Source organism: Apostichopus japonicus, chromosome 14, assembly GCF_037975245.1.
Source record: "Apostichopus japonicus isolate 1M-3 chromosome 14, ASM3797524v1, whole genome shotgun sequence".
Classification (NCBI taxonomy): domain Eukaryota; kingdom Metazoa; phylum Echinodermata; class Holothuroidea; order Aspidochirotida; family Stichopodidae; genus Apostichopus; species Apostichopus japonicus.
The window spans coordinates 13,950,472-13,975,896 of record NC_092574.1 but is presented as its reverse complement, the minus strand read 5'-3'; the positions used below and the strand labels follow the sequence as shown (position 1 = coordinate 13,975,896).

The following is a 25,425-nucleotide window of genomic DNA, read 5'->3' as shown; positions in this document are numbered from 1 at the left end:
GACCGTCTCTGTGTATGGAAGTAAACAAATGATTGATCTAAATAACTAGATGCTAAAAGACTAAAACTTCCTGATTGTATGAAAAGAGAATGAATGAATGATTGATGTATGGCACACAGAGGGAACTCCATGGCGCCCCACCTATGCCGTTGTCTTTAGAAGGAAGTCATGCATGATAATTTCAAATTCTGTTTAAATATTAAATAGAGTCTTGAAAAGGTACTCATGGCGGGGCCATAAAAATATCCAAAAGAGAAGCTGCTGTTTCTATTTCCTTTGTTTATCGTGTTTAAATGTTTAAACGGTTAAGCTGACAAGCTTTAAAGATCTTATGTTATAATAGTTGACTCATACAAATTAGATCTCTTCTCTACTTCAACTTTCAATCAAATCAAAAAATCATCATTTAATTACTGCGCCATAAATGAATGTTGACTTTGAAGTGTGAGTAATCATGGCCAAAAATATATTTTTTTGTCATATTGACTGTATGTTATATAAAACTTTCTAATTTGTTACGTATAATGTGAAAAATTTTCAAACAATTTCTGTATAATTCTTCTTCTTTTTTTTTTGGGGGGGGGGGGTTGTTGCCAATAAATATCTCATGGATTATTGAAATGATATAAGTGTGATTCCGGTAAACGTCCTGTGTTTCTCTTCATTTCGGTTCAAAGAATTTATGATATTGATATAGCTAATAATATTAGTGTAAAAATGCATTCAATTAAATTAAAAAAAGACCTACTTGTAATCATTATAACAATTGTTGAAGGCAATCACAGAGGCTTACCAAAAAAACATACTAAAACGTTTGAAAGAAATAATTTTCACAGACTCTCGTTTCCTAAAACTGATCAAAATAAACGGGTTTTTTGGGCCATAAATTCTTATTTATACACTATTAATTTACTGTTGTTTTTTAGTTTACTTTTATTTGTGATCTCAAGAATACTGTTTTTGCAATGTTCTATGAATTAACGTAAATGAATTAATAGCATATTTTAGTTCACAGTGTAATAGGTAAAGATAAATCTCAACACACTATAAATTCACACACTTTATCAAAATTACTCCGCATGCATGCTCGATTGCAAGTTAATCTCTGCATAGATATCAAGATAAAAAAGGCCAAAGGAAAGTTTCATATTTCAAACACGGGTACGGACCAATATGTGTCCTGAAGCATCGAGTTGGGACAATTTCCTCATGCCTTCACAACTACATACTGTCCTCCCCCATATCATGCTGCAAAGTACTCGTACTGACAGTATGAACAGTTCCTAACCTTTCACTGATTCTCATGCTAATACCACTCTATACTGTGCTCACATATCTTGCTTCAAAGCACTTGTACTAACAGTATAAACAGTTCCTTACCTTTCACTGATTCTCATGCTTACACCACTCTTATACTGTGCTCACATATCATTCTTCAAAGCACTCGTACTGATAGTATGAACAGTTCCTAACCTTTCACTGATTCTAATGCTTACACCACTCTTATACTGTGCTCACATATCATGCTTCAACGCACTTGTACTGACAGTATGAACAGTTCCTTACCTTTCACTGATTCTCATGCTAATACCACTCTATACTGTGCTCACATATCATGCTTCAAAGCACTTGTACTAACAGTATGAATAGTTCCTAACCTTTCACTGATTCTAATGCTTACACCACTCTATACTGTGCTCACATATCATGCTTCAAAGCACTTGTACTGACAGTATAAACAGTTCCTTACCTTTCACTGATTCTCATGCTTACACCACTCTTATACTGTGCTCACATATCATGCTTCAAAGAAACATGCTATTTGTACGTCTCATACTACCAGTACGAGTGCTTTGAAGCAGGATACGACAGTACAGTAAAGATTTTTTCTTTAAATCTTGTCATTATTATCCAAGGCATGTATGCCGGTCAAAAAAATTGAAATATGTCACTCATTCGTTTAAATTAAAATTCACCAACTAGATGGAATATTTTATGTACTAAATTAAATGAGAATAAACGTAATAGTGAGACTGTTAAGAACATTTTTTTTTCATTTACAGGATCAGCACAAATACAAACGGTGAGCCTAATAATTGCACACAAATCACATTAATTTCACATATGTGTGTGTGTTTGTGTGAAGTGAAGTTTGTGTGGAAGTGATAGAATGGGGTAAGGGAAGTTGAGGGTGGTCTATTTCAGTGATCTTGTCTACACCATTGGTGCGTTTGTATCGGCATAATGGTAAAACAAACAAAGAAAGACGGATGTGATTTGATGTTTAAGTTTTTAGTCTAATGGAGAGTCAGTGTGGAGTGTTAGATCAGTGTGTAACGCCGGTGCCTTTCAATAATAAGGTTCCGAGTTTGAGTCACTCCAAGATTAATGTATGTCGTCCAGTTACAGCTTTGTTGACAATTGACAATTCATAATCATGGACGTTAAATATGAATGTAAGAGACTGACTTCGGTCAACGTGCGGCTTTGATAAGCCAATGAAGGCTTCTTCGCGAGTTCCTGCTTGCATGCAGGAGGATCTAAAATACATACATTTCTGACACTTGATATCACCAAAAGATTACTTTCGAAGTAATCTAAATTGTCCAAGAATAAGCAGAGATTCTAGTCAACATGGTGAATGTGTATATAGGTTATATCGTTCGATCAGGTGAGTTATTAGGGACCCCCTTCGGTACAATAGTCTACAGCCTCCGATTTCAAGTTTTTTTTCTTCTCGAAATTGATATCACTTTGAATATTATTTATATCATTTACAAACCGTACGTTACCGTCCAAACCAGTTAACGTTTATTTACGTAAATAAGAAATAAAGAAGAGACAATGAATTTATAATGGCATGATATAAATTTATGATACAATATCACTTATACTTTATTAGCGTGCTGATAATTTTTGTGACAGTCCTTCCTACTTCCTTGTTCAGTGTAAATATGTTATATAGTTTCTCTTGACATCTTTGAACTTGTTTCTGGTTACTGACACCATTACAACACTCGAGAACACTTCATCTAGCTATAAACCGAAAGTCCTTGAACAAATTTCATATCTGATGTGTTCATATCTGGCAAATTAAAAGGAACCCAATAAATATATTCATGTCTTTGTTGAATTTGATGGTATATAGCCAGTTTACATATGAATATTACACCGTTTTGGTTCGAATGTCGTTAAGTAACATTGCATTTACAATTGCAATTTGAATCGCCAAAGAAAGAATGTCAACTTCTTTCATAACGAAATTTAGCTCGAGCTCCAAAGCACTATACCCTGAAGGACTTCCTAGGAATTAGCGAAGTTTGCCTGTAAAATTTTAAGTCAAAATTACTGATATTGGAAGTAAGATAAAAAACAACAACTAAGAGAGCTATAACTACTACAGTTAAATCCATCGTTTAAATGTGTAGTGATATGTGAACCATTTATTCAAACGACTGAATGAACAAGTTCAAATTTGTCATCAAACACACTTTACAAAAACCAAATTTTACTATTTTCTTTCTCAGTGTTACATAACCGTTATTTTATAACAGATATGTAAACCATTCAAAAGGCTTTTATACGTCTTCAAACAAAATATCGTGAATTAGACATATTTACCACACTTTCACAGCAGATAATAACTGTGGCAGAACCTGTTACAGTCGTTAACATGTTGAAGAGGCAAACCTATACCAGCTATACATTTAACCTATAGAATAGAGAGTTAGACGGAATAGTGCATACCGCTAAATTAGTCATTTTGACTGGCTCTGGTTGGTAAAGAAATTATTTAATGAAAACGCAACCATAGCTTCTTTTACATATTTGTTAGTGTGGATGTGAAACCTGGTGAAATTTTTCAGTCAGGACTACCATCAAACCTTTGCTAGATTAAGTTACTCAGTCGTTTGGATTGATGAGACACATATGTTAGAGGAATCAATCTGAGCTGCAAACACAAAACCAATCTGCCGTTGTACAAATTGCTAAGGTTCCGGTCAGTGAAATTAAAATTTTAACTTTGAACCAAACGTAGTCCTTTTAACTTAGGAATAGTCTTTGGATTGTAAAAAATACGAACGATGCTAGCGTCTAAACCATTGTCTCATGAAAATTTACAGAGCTATTCACAACGTTTTTTAAAACATTATAAGTTTGTTGTATGTTTACGACAGTTTTCTGAAACTTCGAGAAAATATGTTCCTTTTCAAATCACAAAAAAATAAATAAAACTGCACAAAATGAAAACGACACCCTTCATTCGCTTACAATGCTTACTTCATAGCATATGAACTTTTGACCTAGCTCAATTTTCATATGAGCGACCGGGCTTAGAAGTTTTATGATATTAATGACATTAATACTACACTGGTTAATTGCACCGTCATGTTTACAAAAAGGCATTATTCAGTATGCAGGAAATAAATCTACCACAATCAAAAATTTGATAAATAATAATCAATTCCCAGTTATCATTATCATGAGTTGAGACGAAAACTTATTAACACTATTTATCAAAAGTTGACGGCATATTTTTAATAGTTGAAAATGAAAAGATGTTTTACATGTGACCTCAATTAATGTAAAAAAAATCATTTCTTCTTCGGAATTGTCTGGCAACTCTCAAAACATTCGCCTCCATGCACCCTCAGTTAGAAATCAAAGTTTTGAAGAAAAAAATTCACGATAGTGAATGATACAAAAGTTACGACGTTATATTCATTTTTTTTTTATCCAATCAGGAATGATATATTTGCAAAAATTCAGTTACATTTGAAGAAATTATTTCCATTTATCAAAAGAAAATTTTACCCCAGATCATCAGTGAGTAAACAACATCTTTTTTATATTTTGTATTGTCTATGCGTTTAACCGCCTTTAAGAAGTTCACATATGATTAAGGGTGCTTTTGATTGCACCATGATCTTATATTTTGCAAATTTTGAAACAATTACTTGTAAAAGACTTCCACTCCCCCCCCCCCCAATTATCGGCAGTTTCGTTCTTCTACGGAATTGTTGGCCAACCCTCAAAGCACTATTGGCGACCTTAAAAACCTTCGCACCCCCCCCCCCCCTCCGGCCTGTTGGATTACCAGGGATGTAAAATGCATTGAAAGACTGTAAATATGACTTAGAGGTTTACAAAGTGAACCATGACAGTCGTGGATGTTTCTTTCAAACGGTTTCAACATATGAAAAGTATAAATAATAATTGCTAAAAAATATATAAATCTATAGTATATAATATATAGTTCATGCGGTTGTAAAAATGAAAAGACCATATTTTTATCTTTTGTTAGGAATTCATCCATTGACTGAATCATGCACTCATGTTTTCTTTTGATAATTTAATAATTTTTGATAATTTAAAATATTAATAATGAGAGATTTTATTATATACCTGAAGCAGATGATATCATAAAACTAGGAAACTGACTTTGGATGAATTTCGTATTTTTTTCTTTGGAAAAGTTTTTAAGTTTCTAAATCGAATTTATAACTATGTTCTAATTAAGCGGAAACTTGACTAGAAATCTAAGACGTGAGTATGTTGTAAACGAAACTATGCAACTTGGAGTAAAAATTACATCACTTTAGTAAAAGTTTAAAGAAAACTATTGTTTGAAAAGTCGTTGGCGCTCAAGAAGTGTATAGGCCTCTCTGCACGGTTTATTCTACTGAGGATTGATAATTGACCATGTGTTTATTGAAAAATATATGCACGAGCTTAAAATCACTAAGCTTCGGGACTTGGACAATATATTCTATGTGAGCGATTACAATTTCCTGGTCGTATAGTATTTTGTTTCGATGTGTTTGGTAACGAGGAATGTCTGATATTGCAGTTAGACTTGGATTCCAGTCGCTTTCATTAATGAACTAGTATTATGATGATGATGATGATGATGATGATGATGATGATGATGATGATGATGATGATGATGATGATGATGATGATGATGATGATGATGATGATGATGATGATGATGATGATGATGATGATGATGATGATGATGATGATGATGATGATGATGATGATGATGATGATGATGATGATGATGATGATGATGATGATGATGATGATGATGATGATGATGATGATGATGATGATGATGATGATGATGATGATGATGATGATGATGATGATGATGATGATGGTGATAAGTTGCAAATTATACTGTCGACAACTGATTTAAGACCTTAAGACTTTACAGCACCTTGAAATCAACTTCCCCGCCTGCCCCCCCCACCACCCCAGCCCTTTGCATCACTTATAACCCTTTTAAGATCATCAGTGGTGCCTCCAATTATACTAGAAATGGTCACTCATACACCAGTCCAAAAACAAATTTCACTGCCACCCTCAAAGTATGTTTGCTAATATAAGACTCCTTGATGTCTGCAGTTTGGAGATTGAAACAAATTTGGCAAATTTTAAGCATACTCAAATTTAGGGTCAAATCTTCTGTCTTTTGAAATACGCTTTACAATGTATGATGAGAACGTAGCCCACTACAAAGGAATCGTTTCATCCTTCTTTAATACTATAGGAAGTAATGGCTTGAAAACCAAAAGCTATTCTTTAAAAGTTTTGCCGATAATTTAGTCCACATTTTAACAGAAAGTTTGATGACACGATACCGCCAAACGGTCAAAATCTGCAATTTGAACCATCTTTACAAAATGTATACTTACTAGTCAAATATAGGGACATGTTTTAGACTCCTAATCAGTCGTTAGTTGAAACAGCCTTTGAGTAATGTATTCATGTGTTAGTTTTTGTTTGTTGTTATGTCCACAGTAGCATCTGCTGACCGGTCTAGCATATATGTTACGTTGTTATAACACACTTCAGTTTATACTGATTAACGGTTCTCTCATTTCACAGTACAAACCGATCAACTCATGTACATTGGGTGCAAATGATCACGCTTACCTTAACAAAATAGTGATATGAGAAATAGTAAGAGACTATGCGCGTTCACCTACACCAGCCCCCCCCCTTCTCCTCTCCACCCCAGGCCCACCCTTCCCCGGAGGAAAGCAGCATCTGGTTGGTGTATATTCGTTATATGGTTAGACAAAGGCTTTAGTTTCCTTATGAGATGGTAGAATATCATAGACGTTTGCACACACAACCCCCCCTTCCCTCACCCGACCCCCATAGCGCTTATCCTCTGTCGAACAAGTTGGTAAGAAGTCAAGATATTGAACGTTGAGTTGTATCCTGTCGTGACGACACCTTTGCTCAATATACTAAAATATATCAACTTAGGTTTTATAGCGTATCGCAAAGTCGTAAACATTGTAGTGGTAGTCCAAAAGAATGTTTATTGCTGTCACTAAGATGCTACGATAACGTAAAAACGGCTCCCTGGATTAATGATGAAAAAAAAAAGTTGCTTCCAAATTACAAGCATACCAACAGGTGTTTGCATCTGTTTGATGTAAAATAAATAGGCCTACAACTAAGTATATACCATAATGGACACCACGCAAAAATAAGGGTAAATGGGGGGTGGGGGGTTACCAGTAAAACAAATCAAAAATAAGATTTACAAAACAACAACAAATGAAAAAGAAAAGTGGCACTTGTTAAATTCTTCATGTGGCAATATAACACTCTCCAATTGTCATTAAGAGTGTATTTATAGCATTTTATTGTATTTTGATCTACTTAATTAGTTTAATTTAAATTCACGCATTTCATTGTTGTGTTTTAGGTTGCTTAATTTCCTTAAAGTAGTATGTCTCGTTAAAAATAAGCCATCAAAGTTGTTTTCTTATCAAACCTACCTACTTTTAAATTAAGTAAGATTGCAATAGTCTAAACCAAGAAATTTCCTACAAAACTAAAGGTTAATGAGTTAGTAAATAAAGAACCTAAATTCCATTCTCAACATTTTTGTTCCAAGAAAATCTTTAGTATTAATTGCATGAAGTGAAAAATGCAAATTTGAAGACAAAGACAAGAAACTTCCAAATTTTCCAATTTGCATTTTTTTTGGGTGATCTCTAGTAAAATACATTGGTACTGAACTTTAGTATTGAATAATATTAATAATTTATCAACAATAAACTATGGCAAAAAGGTTGTTTTAATTGAAAGACCATGTCAAATGCAAACTCAGCTCAAAACAAGCTAACATTGCAATTGACCAAATTAGCAGTCCTACATTTTCTTTCACGAAATAAATGTTTTTTTTTCTTTAGTAATTTATCAATGAATTTGATTCTCTTGTCGACTATACAATGTCACACACTAGTTTAGAATCCATTGAAAAAGCAACTTTTAAATTGTCTGATTTTTTTCTACATTATTTAAAATGTTACTTGACAAAATTAGCAAAGTAATGGAAAATGTTAGTATGAAAGGAAGTGAAAGTTGATCAAAAAGTAACAACAAAATCTAGTTTATACCCAATATTTTTAAGTAACGATTTGCTAAATGTTTGCAACATATTTTTTTTAATTTATTGCAGTTATATTTAAGGTTTATTTTTTTCAATTTTGCCTTTTTAACAATTAAAACTAACTTTTATGATCTAAAATTCGATAACTTACATTTTCAAACCTACTTTAAGTCCGCATTCATCCTAGACAATTTTCGACGTAATTGTCAATTTGGGAGGGTGAGGGCCGTGGTGGGGGAGGGGGGTTGGTAAGGGAGAGCACTGTCATTGTAAATCACGTTACAAGCACAAAAATAGTTCTATAATACATTATGTTAAAATAGCGTATCTCTCTACATACTATATTCTGCAATATAAAACCTTGAATATATATATATATATATATATATATATATATATAATTATATAACTAAAGGGATATACAACATAAACTTTTTATAATTTGCTTTAAATGTATGACACATGAGTACGAAACGAGTATTCATTAACACTCTCATAGATATGCCATTAAAATGAGATAAAACAGGATATGCCTTAAAGGTATATAACTAAAGGGATTGTTAACTGCATTCCCTTCTTAATGAAACTTCTGTTCGAAACAACACATATTCTATAAATAGGTTCATTGTCTACATAAAAGGATATATCCATAATAATGCACAAAAAGAGGCATTTTCTGCACAAAATTAGATCTATACAACTGAAGTATATACAAACTCAACGACGAAAATGTGACTGAGGAAGGTAAAACCACATTTGGAAAGAGCAACTAATTTTTTTTAGAGCTGGAATGGAATTAGAATCAGTGATCACATGGTGACAGGCCCTGTTCTCCACCAACTGAGCGAATCAACCATTTCTTGGTGAAAACCACCGCATAAGGGGAGGAGAGGGGGGTTCGGGGAGGAGGGGAGGTACCTTGCATCCCATGTATCAAACTTGTGGGTGAAGCAGTCCATTATATTTTGAATTTATTTGAAATTTTACATGGAAAGTTGATTGAGTAAATTTTATAGGTTAAGACCTCGCAGAAAACAATGAGACTGTTATGTTACAACTATACATATGTGTTTTGAGACATATATTAAATTTATATGTTTAAAATGCCAACTAGCAATTATTATTCTTCCTTTCTTAAGTCCATTCAAACCTTGAACAGATCAATGATAAAAAAGCTTAAAACTTGATTTATTTACTGGGTTTTTTTTTGGTCTTTAAACTTTATATTTCTAACTTAGAAATGATCTGTTTGCTACATATTATTGTTGTTTAATTCATATGTTTTCTCTGTTAGTTTCTTTGTCGGTGTTTACATTTTACAGAATAAATAGATGCAAAAAGATGTACGATTCACCATTATAGCTTTCTTATACAGAGAATGATGAAATTACGAACAGAAAAATAAAATCAACTTTCAAAGAGAATTGTTTTTTTAATTAATATTAAGTGAGATCGACTCTGTAATGTTTAAACTTTATACCTCTGTTCTATCTCTCTCAGAACAATAAAAAGTTATTTTTAAATGCCTATTTAAGTCTTAATATATTCCGTTTGAATCTAAGGCTGAGTTTTTAATAACAATATGATTATTCCTCCGCATTGAAACACTGCAATTACAACGGGGTGTTCACACAGGTATAGAGCTAAAGAAAAAATATGTAGCGCTAAATATTTCGGGAAACTAAGTTTAATGTTCCATTCTATTCCCACTTTGAAATTATTTTACTTTATTAATGTCTTTCATTACTTTGCGTTCAGCTAACAATATCTTTTTTTTCATGATATTTCTTAAATGTTTTTAATTTTTTCAATTTTATGATTCATATTAGTCGAGATTGGATTTAAAAAATCAAAAACAAATATGGAAAAGTAACCGACAAAAAAGATTGTTAAGAAATCATAAAACAGATATAGTTTATGACACAGCAAAGAAATTATAACATATCTGATCTGTTACAAAAAGAAAATACTTTTGACGAAAATGACATTAGTAAAAATTCGTTGGATTAGAAGATAGCATATCAGGACAACATTAACTACAAAAAAAATTGGATACATATATTTTTCGTTAAAACAAAAACAAATTGGACTGTTGTATAACTTTGATCAATGACATAAAATTAACTTTACAAGCTTAATCAATTTCAAAGACGAGCAGATGCATACAAGAAAACCAACAATCACCAACTCAATATGTCCGTTTACTTGGTAATATGCCCGTACCATTTCTAAAAACATGAATATCAATTTTGACGATATTTTTGTGTTTTGGACTACTTGAAGTACAATTTACTGGTAGAACGACTAATATTCTTGCAAAATTCAGGCGTTGAAATGTACAATGTTGAGAAATTTTAACTTGCAGGCAAATATAATAAGGTTATTGCATAGTGTATGTGATATGCGAATAACGTTTTACCGTTTGATCGATTTATAATCTTCAATTATTATTATTATTGAAAAAAAGGAAGATAAAAGTTAAGTTTATTTTTTGAAATGTAACTTTTACTTTTAAACGTCTAGGTGTGATAAGCGCTTCTTACAGTTGTTAACAACAACAAAAATGTATTGGATTAACTAAATAGGAAAGGATAATCCCTAATACATGAAGATATAAATTAATAAACAAACTAAATGATCAACATCAATGAACGACAGCATAACAAAAGTGTTAGCTACTTGAGCAACCATTTTTTACATAAAAAAGAAAGGAAACGCAAAAACAAAAACACAAAAAGGGGAAAAATAAGGAAAAATGGTTTTGAGTAGAGCTTTAAGATATATGAAATAAGCACTTTACGATAAGCTAAAGTATATGTTATTATATTACGGAGTGTGTTGTAGCTTTGGTATTGTGTCATACATGCTACATCATATGTAAGTCAACATGTAACAAACACACTGTTTGAAATTGTCGCTGTAGATTGTAAGTCGACGTATAACCACAAGACACACACACACGCATACATACACATACATACATACATACACAAAAAGAACACTGTGTTATCATACGAAAATGAAACAAATTGCGAAAAAATAAGACCCTTTTTATTACACTTAAACATTCTATTGTTCAGCACCTTGTTAAATGGTTACGAGTTTTATCAAGGTTTGTAATGCAGGTGAACGAATAACAGGGGGTTGTTATCAAATAATTCAAACATATGCTTTTGCTTTCAAATTATTTCAAATTTTCTAAATTTTATATGATACTTTACCCCCCCCCCCTCTCCTCCCTTCCTCCATCCTTTTTATCTGTTCGTTTCATTAATGTGTAGAAATTATTCATCCGTTGAAACAAAAATATTTTTAAAATTTAGTCATGCTTTATTGTATACTGTAGAAGTGAAATATGATCACCGTTTGAAATCTGTGTGGTACAACACTACACAAAATGCGAATAGCTTTTGTAGTTGATATTTTCAAACATAGTCTAATTAGCAGCTCATATGCATATAGTAATTACAGTGAGATTAGTTCTACAATTATGCATAAAACAGAGACCGGATTAATGGGATTATAGCAGAGTAACTGCCACTGTTACATGGATATAAACAACAACAAAAACCAAGATTAGTGTTATTGTTGTTGTTGTTGTGTGTGTTTATGAAGGATTAATAATAATAAAATAATATTGATAAATTAAATCCAAGAAATTTACCAGTCTCATGTTTATGTATATAAAGCTATAGATGAATATTAGTATATGTCGTTGTAAAAAATAAAATAAACATATTTCTCGTGGGGGTTACATAGTTTTACATTCAAAGACAGTTATTTATATCGCATTTGGTTGCAATTGTAAAACAGATATTTATAGAAAAGAAAATTAATTTCAAATTGGTGCATAGCTTCAGTGTTCTTTTGAAATATTCTTATTGATTCTAACGGGGTTTTTATTTTGGTTCAGTTCGATCTTAATTTTACGGTTATATTCCTGTCGGAAGATAGTTTTGACCACAAGTTGTATCTATACAATACATGGAGTGTGAGTGTGAGTGTTTACAAGAACAGGTATATCTAACCGACCAAGCAGTCAAACCTAACCACAATATTTGCTGTGTAGGCTTTCAGAATAATGCTTATGTGAAAACAATTGGTCATTAAAAGATAAGGTGATCAATAAAGATCAAAGACGCCGATGTTGTCTTTGCAAAGGACAAAACTATGCAGAAAGCAATTGTCTAACACATCAAAATTGTTACTATTTGGTCAAGGAAAGGGGGATCAGGCATGGATAACAAACAACACCCCACATCTTTCTCCACCCCCCCCCCCTCCTCTCTCTCTCTCCAAAAATGTCTCTGGTAACGATAAATACGAAGTGCAAACAAGATTTACAAAGTGGTTCCAACGTTATGATATCTTTTACCTTTCTAATTTTTCTTCAAAAGATTAGTTATTTTTGAGCATAATTCAATGAACAGAAACGAATTATTTCATAATTGCTTAGATTTTGGATGCAAACATCTATATTTATGTCTTTTAAAAATGCAATAGTGATCCGATTTTGTTTTTTAATTAAGGTTTGAACCACATTTGAACAATTTGTGATTGGAACATTTGAGTTTATAATTTATTTTGCCATTTATGTCACATAAGACGTTCTTCTTTTATTTATTATTATTTTGTTGTTGTTGTGTACCACTGGAATTTATCGCTTTATGGAACTTGAATTATGAAATATCTAAATTAAATATTTCAAACATAATGCTATTAGTATGACTGATAAATTTGGAGTTGTTAAGTATCATTTAACAATGCGTACAACATAACCTCGGCATTACATATGAGGCAATATGTACAATAAAAAATAATAATAAAGAAATAAAACTGCTAGTTTGATGAAAAAAAAACCTTTGTTTATTAAGCAAACGTTCAATATAAGTTGGTGCCTATTGATACTAACAGCCTACGTTATTATACCCAATTATGCACTATAGTATTCTACTAAATTACATCTTACAAGGTTATTTAATAACCGTAATATAGCAATAGGTTATGTACAACAACAAAAAAGTGTTTTCATTACCTGTTTGTGGGTTGTATCTATATGTCGGGGTCCTCACGAAATAGTCGTATGATCCCTTCATTGACGGTGTATACAAAGCCTGGGCTACCGATTCCGGCCCATGGTGTCCTGCGTGGGCCATGTACCCGTCGTGGTGCATATAGCCTGCCATACCAGGAATTGTTGGCGAGCCTGAGAGGTGACCCCCTGGGGACGGTAAATGAGCTTGCTGATTTCCATGGTTATATCCCCATTGTTCGGTTCCTCCGACAGAGTTGTGGGCACTCGAGATGGCGGATGAAACGGTCGGTGAGAGATCGATATGGCTCGTTCCAGACCATGCAGTTGGCGATCCGTGTTGCTGGACCACGCCCGGATCACCGTATGGGACTTGAAGTGCGGCCACTTGGCTCAGGTAGTCGGACGTGTGTTGAAACTGTTGTGGAAAATTACTACCCGGGTGATACCGAAACATTGCCTCGCCTGATTTCGACACTAAATCTTGTCTCATGGTTGTTAAAATTGTTCAAGAACTCCTTTTTTACTTTTTATTGCAGCCCTCTTTTTTGTTGTTGTTAAATTACCCCGTTCTCACAATGCACGATACCTGCAGCGGTTTTATTCTAGTTTGTTGTATGAAGACACTTTTATGTTTCGAATGAGTCTTTGGTATATGACCCTCGACGACACTTTAGACCAGCTTTGCCACACACACAAAAAAAGAATCAACGATCAAGCAGTTGTTGTCTAATTTGAACAAATTTAATGACTTTGCACAACAGAAGAAAAAAGAAAACGGGGTTTCTGTTTAGAACGTATACGCGAAAGGTTGGCAGTACGCTGACACAGCCCACGATGAAGTTTGCAGGTTTTATGTGCAAGGCAACACTTTGATGTATGCGTCTCTCTGTTTGCACTTGAGCGTCGGCCCCCGTACATAAAGCACTTTCAGTTCCAATATAGGATCTCGCGTATGCAAATAACAATGGGGGATGCACCGTCCCAAACAATGAATCATGAAAACTGTATCGCCCCAATATAGCTATCAAAGGTTATCATCTACAGGTTTCAATCTGTTTGATATATATATATGTATCAGCCTTGTTAAACTCTTCAAAAAATTGTTGGTATAATGCTGCACTTTCTGTTACTTTTTCAAAAGTGCTTTCAAAGTTACCAGCAAAAGTTGTAACGGAATAGGCTATGGTGATCAATTCTAGGTGAAAATTAGGCTATATATATATATATATATATATATAGATAGATATTTGTACAGTTCTTCTAAGTTTGTCTTGTGCCTTTTAGGTCTAAAAATATAATTGCCAGTCAGATGTGGAAACTTCAAACACAAAAAGCACTGCGAATGCTGTATTGCTAAATAACGTCTGTTGGATAGGACCTCCACATACAAAATGGGGAATCGAATGAAGTTAATGGGTATAGCTTAAATCGTTATTCGGTGTTTGGGGGATTTAGGCATGCAAGAGAGGATGTAGAGACCAGAAATGAGGTGTAATTATTGTTTTGTGTTTTTTTTTTTGTCGGAAATGGTTTACCAGCTTTACAGCTAATAACATCAAAGGATTTTTCTGATCCCGACATTTCTAAGCTGTTACCTTTTTCAACTGCAGTCGGTGTGCGGTATAAAGTCTGTTATGTGGGTGGATACTAATGGGTCTTTAATGGGGTAGTACCTACTACAGGCTCTTCACAGTAACCAAGCCGTCATGCTTAGTGTCTCGGCTCGTGGCAAAATGTAGAGAATTACTTGACGAAAGACGATCGGAGGTATTTGTGGACAAATATTCAAACTCTTTGTTGTCATACCGCTGATGTATCGACAATATAGTTTCGTATGACTGTGATCGTAAGAACGGAAGAGGAAGTACTGTTCCTTCTAAAATGGATTTCTTCTGGCAATGACAAGAATGATGGAATGAAGAAATACCATAACAAACAAAGCAAAAATCCCCTTTATATATATATATATATATATATATATATATATATATATATATATATATATATATATATATATATATATATATATATATATATATATATATATATATACAGAAAGTTGTACGAAACTTTATAATCATCTATTAAAATCGCTGCATTTAGAAAAGGATATTTTACTTGCAAATTAAATTATTTATTGAGAAGACCAGTGGGTCAGTTGGTCAGCTATCCAACACAAAACTCAATTAGAAAAATAGAAGAATTTTATGGATTGAAATGACTTGTTTTATAATGTGTTACAAACTTTGAAAGGACAAATAGTGTTGAATGTCATTCAAGGATGCTCTGATTTTTTAAATGAACAGAACGTGTTTTGGTTGGGTAATTATAATTTATAAAACAATGGATTGACATTTAACATTGAAACCTTGCAACGAGGAGCTGCCGTCATCATCAATTAAGCCTTAAAGGAGCATTCCAGAAAAAATTAGATATTTTTAAAGGTGAATATCTTGCAAACAGCTAAAGAAGCAGTATCCCTCCCCCCTCCCCGCCCCCACCCCAGCCTTTTTCTTAAATTATAACATAATCAGTGAGTAACGTATGAATTTTATTCCCTTCTCTAGATTTTTAATCCAAGAATAAAAATTAAAAAATTGATTTAGTCCAAGCATAATGGACGGCAATTTTATGGAATTCAAGTCAAAATTGTTGTTTCACATTTAACTCATGAAAGTGTATTAAAGCATGGAGGAATTTCATATATCCTTCCGAATCGCATTAACTGTCTTCCCTGACATGTTCCTTGAACATAACGCAACTTTACTTATGAATATATCAATTTGGGACAGATTCCACACTGATTTTTGTTCGGCTACCAGATTCTGGGTTATGCCATATTGTAAAGGAGGGCGTTGTGGTCAAGTGGTTAAGGCAGTGGACTTGTGATCTAAGGATTACAGGTTCGAGCCCTGGCCAGATCATTGCGTTGTGTCCTTGGGCAAGGCGCTTTATCTCCATTGCCTCTCTTCACCCAGGTGTATAAATGGGGACCTGCGAGGTAACTTGTAAATATAGTTGCGTGCGCCGGTTTGTGGCTGCACCCTATGGGAAGTCCCCCGGGGGACACGTGGTTGTGGTGCACTGTGGTGCCCCAAGAGAGATTGATTGAATTGTGCACACTTTGGTGTGTGGGTGTGACAAGTTACCAATGACCAGGGGTTAAGTTGTAAAGTCGTGTGAGGAGGCATTAGCTTCATACAAGACTGTAAACCTTCAACTTTAACTTCAACTTTAAATTGTATACACTGGTTATTGAATATTAACGTGTAGTGACGATATTAGACCAACGGAACTACAGGCTGGTATAGCATTTATACCGACACGAATGTGGAGAAATGCTTGAAGAAAAAAAAGTTATTTGCAATCGTGCGGTTTCGAAATTGAAGAGAAGCCGCCTTCGAAACTAAAACTAGTGTTGGGTGACGTTATATTGTACAAAACGTTAATTAAGGGAAATTAACAGAGACTTAGTTTGGGATAAACATTTTTCTTTGTAAATATTAACTTTCATTGCTTGTGATATGTCCTTTTAATCTTTCTGGTGTTATTTTATGTATATTGGGGCAGTATATATAGACTGCAATAAATGAACAATGCAATATGCGACAGGGTCATGTCGATAGCACCATATTCCTCACATACAGCGGTGTTATCGCCACTCCCCAACCCAGGCTCCCCAGCTCAGTCATCGCAAACCACTCTCAACCAGGCTCCTTTAACCACTTTCAACCCATGCATTTCAACCCACTCTCAACCCATGCACCCCAACTCACTCCCAACCCAGGCTCCCCACTCCCCAACCCAGGCTCCCCAGCTCAGTCATCGCAAACCACTCTCACCCAGGCTCCTTCAACCACTTTCAACCCATGCATTTCAACCCACTCTCAACCCATGCACCCCAACTCACTCCCAACCCAGGCTCCCCACTCCCCAACCCAGGCTCCCCAGCTCAGTCATCGCAAACCACTCTCAACCAGGCTCCTTCAACCACTTTTAACCCATGCATTTCAACCCACTCTCAACACATGCACCCCAACTCACTCCCAACCCAGGCTCCCCACTCCCCAACCCAGGCTCCCCAGCTCAGTCATCGCATCCCACTCTCAACCAGGCTCCTTTACTCCTTCAACAACTTTCAACCCATGCATTTCAACCCACTCTCCAACCCATGCACCTCAACTCACTCCCAACCCAGGCTCCCCACTCCCCAACCCAGGCTCTCCAGCGCAGTCATCGCAACCCACTCTCAACCAGGCTCCCTTCTCCCAACCCAGGTTCCCCACTACCCAACCCAGACTCCCCACTCCCCAACTCAGGTTCACAAATCCACCAAGGCTTACCAAGTGAGGCTTGATTTTCTTGACTTTATCAAAATGGATTGTAATTAATTCTCCGTCTACAATTTAAACAATGTCGAAACTAATCAAATTTTCACGACATCTTTCACGATCTCTTAAGTCTTACTTTTTAGCCTCTGAAAAGAGATACTGCAACTAGTAAAATGATCTTTGTCACCACAGTCTCTATGAAAATGGATTGAACCGAGTACTGTGAAGACGTCATATTTTTTGTCTCCGCGTTCAGAATCTCTTCCGTGTTGTTGCTTATCGCGAGTCGTCGCTTTGTATCTTCTCGGACGTTGTGCGTCTGTTTTATGGCAAACTCCTATTACGCCACAAATGTAATTTTTCTTTAGTACTAATCTATTATAGCCAACATTTGTTTCAATGAAACCGTCACATTCAATGGAAGCTTTAATAACCAAATCAATGAAACAAAGAATTCAGATAAATATTGGTCAGTCAGATACCATGGACACTTAAATAGAATCGCAGTTCACGGCAAAATCCGGCGTCAAAAACAGCACGACAAAGTAACAACATAAATAGAGATAAATAACGGATGACTATAGTCCATACGTTTAACCAGATACTAGTGTCATATTTTCTATATTATTATTTTCCAAAAACCTACAGTACGAACTGATTTAAATATTAATTTTAAGATTTATATGATCAATATTTAAATCTATCAATATCTCGAAAGCTATGGACGATCATCATATCACGGCAAAATACGGTGACTAAAGGATGACGAAAAAAACAAAAACATCTCAACATATTTGAGAAGATTTAACGTTGGTAAGATATATTGGTCATTTCATTAGACAATATGCATCATTATCACTTTGTTGTTTTCTATACAAAATTCAAAATCTAACTATAACATTAAATCCTAAAAGCACAATAGTTTTCAAGAATTGATCACTCAGTTTTCTCGACCGTTGACGGTATCGCTCAAAATCACGGCACAGTTTGGCACTGTCGACTACAGTATGACGAAAGTTGAAAACGCTTTTAGCAGAAGGTTTAACATACAGGAACAAACCATTCGTTACTTCCCTATAACATATCTCATAGATTTACTCCTATTTTATGGTTCCCTTCAAACCACAGGAAAAAAGGAATAAAACAGAAGGGAATATAAAAGATGAAATATCAACAAAACATTTCGAATGAATAAAAAAAAATCAAAATATATATGCCAATGATATCAGGATGTAGTTTGCTTTGATATTCTTTCCTTTAATAACAATGTAAGTAAAACTAATTATATGAACTATTTCTTCTCAAGCGCACGAATATTATTCAAAACACTACTGTATACCACCACATTTTACGACATGTGAATGCACATCTATAAAATAAAAACCCTTTCCATAGAATTGTTGCAAGCCAGATCTTTGTCATACATAATAGTCATCTGGATAATTGTGACAGCTTTTGAAGAGCTTTTGTGAAGATCCGAAACTTCCTGGTCTTTCAAATATTGGCCTATTTGTTTCTGTTATTGCTATCATTCGCATGAATCGCCTTTGAGGCAGTGTGGTTAAGGGAACATACAGCTGGTCATCCCGAGGTTCGACCAGTTAGTATAGACATAAAGACAAAGGCCTATTGCCATAAAAGTTCTTTCATATTAACTGGCTGGACACATTAAACACGTTTTTCCTTTTCATTGAAAATAGAAACATTCAATTTATAACTAATTTTTGGTATTAATCATTATTACCTATAACAATTACGTTTTTTTTTTATCTTACTCTTTTGGATTCGGCGTTACGAGTGCTACGACGGCCTTTTGTGTTGAATTTGATTTAAATTTAATATAACTCCAAATACGAGATAATTTTCAACTAAAGCCATTTAATGGTTGAAAGAAATAAGTCATCGAACTATGGCCAGTTGAAGTGAAAAGTGAAAGCGAAATTGAAATTCGTCAATTTCAAAGTAAATCGCATATTTTGAGATGTTCTGTCGGCAGCGCTAAGTGCATACACATTTAGTAAAATTTTACATTATCTCGCACCGCGCTCTAAAAAAAAACATATTTGTCAACGATTAAATTGTTTTCAAGTACTATTGCTTGTATTTCACGAAAAGAACCAAATACAAAAAAAAAACAGTAATGGAGGACTTTTTTTCGGTTTCATTATTCTTTGATTTCAGTTGAATGACTTATCTTTTGTTACAGAAGGATGCAGATCGTGGTTCAATTAGAATGTAAGTAAATAACAGTACATTGAGTGGCCTAACTGTAAACCCAGTTCGTTGTCAGGATTCCATGACTGATAATTTCACCACAGTCTTTCTCAAGTTATGATACCAACGGAAGCAACCATCGACTACTTAAAAGTAGGATTTGACGACATTTGATGACACGTAATAAATAAAGTTAGTCTAGTTAATTTAATTACAGGCAAAATAAGACAATAACTTCAACAGTTTAAAGTAGCATGGTTGTAGTTCCATGTTTGGATTTACTCAACAAGCAAACGCTCCCAATATGCAGAATAGTTTCTTCATCACGCCGTGTTCTACCCTCCTCCCACCCCCCCCCCCTCTCTCTATCTCTGTTAAAAAAAATCATGTTTTTATACTCTTTAACAATTTATACCGATATGTCAATAAAGCGTTTATATGATAATTATATCTATACTTCTGGCCTAATTTACATACAAATTTGAAGGCACAAACCAAGAGTGCATGTCAGTGTGAAATCTGGTTTTATATTCGGCAGCCTTGTTAAAAGATGTGAAAGAATACTGTTTCCCATTTTGCAGAGATCGAAACATGTTTAAATCGTGCATGACTAAAGACGCTTACGGCAAACGAGTCAACCAGTGCAGCTAATTTTATCCATGTGGTACTTTTGTGAACGCGTCGCCGAAGTTTTCGACAACGCGTAACAGAATTGCCGAGAACGCGTTCTCGGGAGCCTGCGAGTGTATTGCAAGTGTAGTTATTTCGTGTTCAATTGTTGTGCAATCGCATGAAGCTATGTAAGAAGGTGAAGCCTTATCTATGTCTCACGCATCTAGCTACAAACGTAACATTATCCCACATTTTCAAGTTGTTGAATTTCGACGACCCGCTGTCAAATTTTGACGACGCAGTCAGTGCGTCAAATTATATGCATGAAAACTATGGCATTATTATGCATCTAAGCACCCGTAAGTTTACCAAAAAAAAAATACCTCCGTTCCCTCCCCTTCCCCCTCCTAAGTAAGACGGTGTTCAATAAAGGGTCCATATCGTTAGCAAACTAACCGACCAAACAGGAAATCCTGTGTGCGTGCCTGCGTTGTAAACCAGCCATTATGGCCTCGTTGGCTAGCCATAGACGCGATCGAGTCAGGAGTAAGGGCTTGAGGTTGTTTAATAGGTAGTGAACTATATGTTCATGTGAACTATGTGGTCATCACTGTAAGGCTCAAAGTAAGATATTATTTTAGCCGTAATGTTACCTAAATTCTCACACCGTGTTATCCATAAGGTAGCTGCATTGATTGGCACAGTAGTTGCAGCGTTTGAATAGCAAATGCTTTGCAACCTGCGCTTATTCGAACGCACCCTTAATTTACACAGCCTTAACGAAAACGGTTAACTATGCTACACAAAACACCCTATCATTTTCACCTTTATTACCGCGGTAACATTTTGTGAATTATTACATCCATTTATACCGACATTATTAAGTCAACTTTTACGCATGCGCAATGGTGAGGACAGTTTCTTCTTGCTTTAGGTGTGATCTGGCTCGAGGTATTTAGACGAAAGAAATATATTCTATCAGTGGAATCTAATCAAACTTTGATAAAATCAAGAACTTCCTTTTTTAAGGATAAAACTAAACCACATAGAATCTGAGAGAATGAGACCCGCTATCCTTTAACAGTAAAATCTGTACTGTTAAGTGTTACAATATTATCATATCAGATCCGGCTTAAGTTAATGAATTGATAGAATGTCGGGAGGCCTATTGCAAAATGCCTTTCAATTTTTTTGGGGGGGGAGGGGGTGGGGGTTGTCAGCCTCTTTAGACACAATGACTTATTTTCAGTACAGCTGGTAAAAAACGTTTAATGTATGACAATTTAACTGATTAATACCTGCTTACACAATCATTAGCAGACAAAAAGGGGGAGCAATTATGGCACGGCAAAAATCTGCACATATGAAATGATCGTTCCCCTCCCTTCCGTCTACCCACACCACCTCCCCCTCCCCTCCCCCTCCCCTCCCCTCCCTCAATGCCCTACACGCGTTCCTATTGTTAAAGGATATCGTTGTTGCCACAACTTCAGAATTGTAAAATTGTTTTAAGAAAATAAACGGAGGTGACCATTATGCAAATTTCTAGCAAGATTGATGACTTCGAGCAAGTCGAGATAAATGAAACACGTGGAACAGGGTTGGCCGGTTTTTACCGGGCGGTTTTTACCGGGAGGTTTTTCCCACCTATAAGTGGGAAAAACTGGGAAAAACCTCAAATTATATAGAATTCCTAAAAATTCAGGTGGAACTTGTGGAGGAGCATAGAAACTACAAGAAAATGGCATCTTATGGTAGGGGGTTGGGTTACATCCAAAGAACAGCCATGATCTGTAACTTTGTGAGTTTACCGATTAGACTATTATAAATAATTAAAATAAATAATATATTGGATGCTCAAATTAACCAATTTTATTTTCCTATCGAGATGCATAATTCCATAATCTAGAGAATGGACAAGTACGTATCAAACTGTTGGTGCCTCCTAGGGCTATGGTTCGTCATATTGTACATGTCACATTGTCTTGTTACAGCTATATATAATGCAACACCACCACAACAACATGGAAAGTGAGCAAACATATTCACAGTGTAACTTTTACAACTCGCTCGCCAAGTAGATCTCTCAAGTAAAAATGAAAACTACATAGAGTGTACTCTGTTAAATTCTTGCAAACTACAGTATGAACTAACATGTTTTTGTGTCTTAAAATATAAGTTACATGAAACTAAAAAATACCTGTATAGTGTTCAACCTGTCAAGCTCGGCATAACAATTTTGCAAAGTGAATATTAGCTGGACCTCCAGAGTAAATAACTGACGTTTAAACACATAATTCCCAGAACTCTATTGACAGTGTCCAGTATGAGACTATGAGTCTGATGTTGTAGCTCCTGCTATAGCATACTTTCAGGTTGAAGTGCTTTAGGTTTTCAGTAGGCATTGTGCGTTTAATACTTTAATTGGGCCCATGTGCCTTACATACTTTCAAAGCAGTTTCTATTGAGCCCCCTGGATTGAAGTTCACCTGAATAGACTGTTGCCTACTGTATTAATTGAATGAACTGTCTGAGCACATAATAGGCCTGAAGAATTTAGGAGGGGTGATTGTCCCAGTGTAGACCTATAATGGTTTGGGCAATAGGCAATGCATACTGCTAAAGAGATCGTGACAGAATAACTATACATTTGCAATATGAAAAATACTCTTTTTTCCACAAAAAGTAGAATTAGGTTGTGATAAAATAGCTCAAAATGAAGCTAAGAAATTCCCATATTCAATAACATATGCCTGTCATGAAATAATATCGTGCCTACTGATGACCCTGCATATTACGGACAAGTAATAATACTGAGTTTTCGAGACGGAGGCGGTTTTTACCGGTATTTACCAGTTTTTCCCGGTTTTTACCTGGTTTTTACCGCTTAGTGGGAAAAACAGGTTTTTCCCGGGAAAAATGCCAACCCTGACGTGGAATAGGAATCTACAAAAAGTTTCGAAAGGGAAGGGTGCACTGGCAGAAAAATCGGTGGCCAGTTTGGGGACTTCCCCATACGTATTTTTTTTTTTTGCTGAAGCTACCTTTTGTCTCAAAATTTCTTTGTCTCGTAATTTTTTTGTTTTTTCTCCCAATAATTTCCCCTTTGTTCTTGGCCATTTAACTTGTAATACCACAATTCTAATTTCATATCAAAATTTGAATTATTACCTCACAACTTTTACTTTATACTCCAAATAACGACTTATCCAAAACGAACATTTGACTTATTCTTTAAAATTCCTCCTTTTCATCCCAAAGTTTGGCTTTTCCATCTCAAAAACCTTTTCGTGAAATTTAGGATTTAGGGTGGTACTGATTAGAGGGGATATTCCATGCCAACAAATGACCCTGCAACTTCCCCTACCCCTTGCCCCTTCTCTCATTTCGATGATTCGATCCCTACACTTTCCACGTTCCCCCTCCTCCTCCCCTACTTTTCTCGCCTCTTCTCCCCCTCCCTTCCATCCTCCGCTCCAGGCTCCTCTTCCCGCCCTCTCCTTTCTTTAACATTTCCACATCTCCACGCTCATGCTTTCCAACATGAAAGTATAACCCTAATTCCACTAATGAACGTCACAACGAAATCCGCCTAAACTCAGTCAGAATACTCACGAATGTTGAATGCAAAGTTTGGCATCTTTACAAACTAAATCTTTTTCACTGTTGTAGTAAAGACAAATGTTAGTTTGATGTAACAATTAATAAGCAAATCTTTAAAGTAGACATATACATGATCCAAGAATACTAAATATAAATCTGCACCTGCTTGATAATGCATAAACTATAACTAGCAATTCCGCGAAATGAGATGATTCTGCGAAGGGAAGACACAACTATTACAGCTGCTGTAGTCTGATTTCGTGTCGATAAAACTCGTGTATACATACAATGTCAACACCACGGATAGTCTAGCAAACTAATGAGCTAAATTAATCGGTGCTAATTTGCTGTGATTGATTTGACGAAGCGGTTTGACTGTGTTTGTGACTAAAATTAATCTCTAGGCTACATTTTTCGTAGAGAAAACCCATTTGAGCAGTGTGTAGTATGTATATATATATATATATATATATATATATATATATATATGTGTGTGTGTGCGTGTGTGTGTGTGTGTGTGTCTCCCCCCCCCCCTGCAAGTCGCGGCTGACGTAATTAATGTAAACTTCAGCCCACGCTGCACTGTTTTGCATATTAATTATTAATTTTAGCACCCCATTATAGTTTTCAGACGAGTGCGTCTGGCGACATTTGTATGCAGACCACTCAAAACGTTCCCATTAAAATATTTTGCCAAAATGCGAAGTGGAAGAATGTCTGCTGTATTTGGAATTATTATTTACAGTAGATCTGCTTATCTTGACTAGCTGGAAAGATACACAGATACACTCGCTACTGTGACAGCTATTTCGCATAACTGTTCAATTCCTTTATTATATATATTCATTTGAAATATATATATATATATATATATATATATATGTATATATATATATATATATATATATATATAAAAAGATATATATATATATATATATATATATATATATATATATATTTGATGTTATGTAGTTACATTGTTTTTTTCTCAACGGTGGGAAACTCGCATACCATGAGAAGAGATTTTCGTACCTTTCTACCAACGAATAGAACTAACTGCCACTTAATGTTAGAAGTTCTGTATACAGTTATAAACGTCATAATGAAACTGCTTCTTACATGTAATTCAAATTGAAAATAGTGGAGTACACTCCAACAACCTTGGATACGCGCCTAATGGCGCCCTGAGCCCGGAAAATTAGTCTACCTCT

At 35.0% G+C, this 25,425-nt stretch overlaps 2 protein-coding genes across 2 annotated transcripts in view; both read right to left on the bottom strand.

Annotated features, from left to right (window-relative positions):
- LOC139979796 (uncharacterized) overlaps positions 1–14,464 on the bottom strand; it is a 45,189-nt gene extending 30,725 nt beyond the window's left edge. The window contains exon 1 of the mRNA XM_071990909.1: positions 13,455–14,464. Coding sequence (XP_071847010.1) covers positions 13,455–13,944 — 490 coding nt within the window. The 5' untranslated portion in view covers positions 13,945–14,464. The remainder of the gene's footprint in view (positions 1–13,454) is intronic.
- Positions 1–25,425, bottom strand: part of LOC139979497 (MIT domain-containing protein 1-like) — a 167,722-nt gene that overhangs the window by 62,544 nt on the left and 79,753 nt on the right. The window lies entirely within an intron of this gene.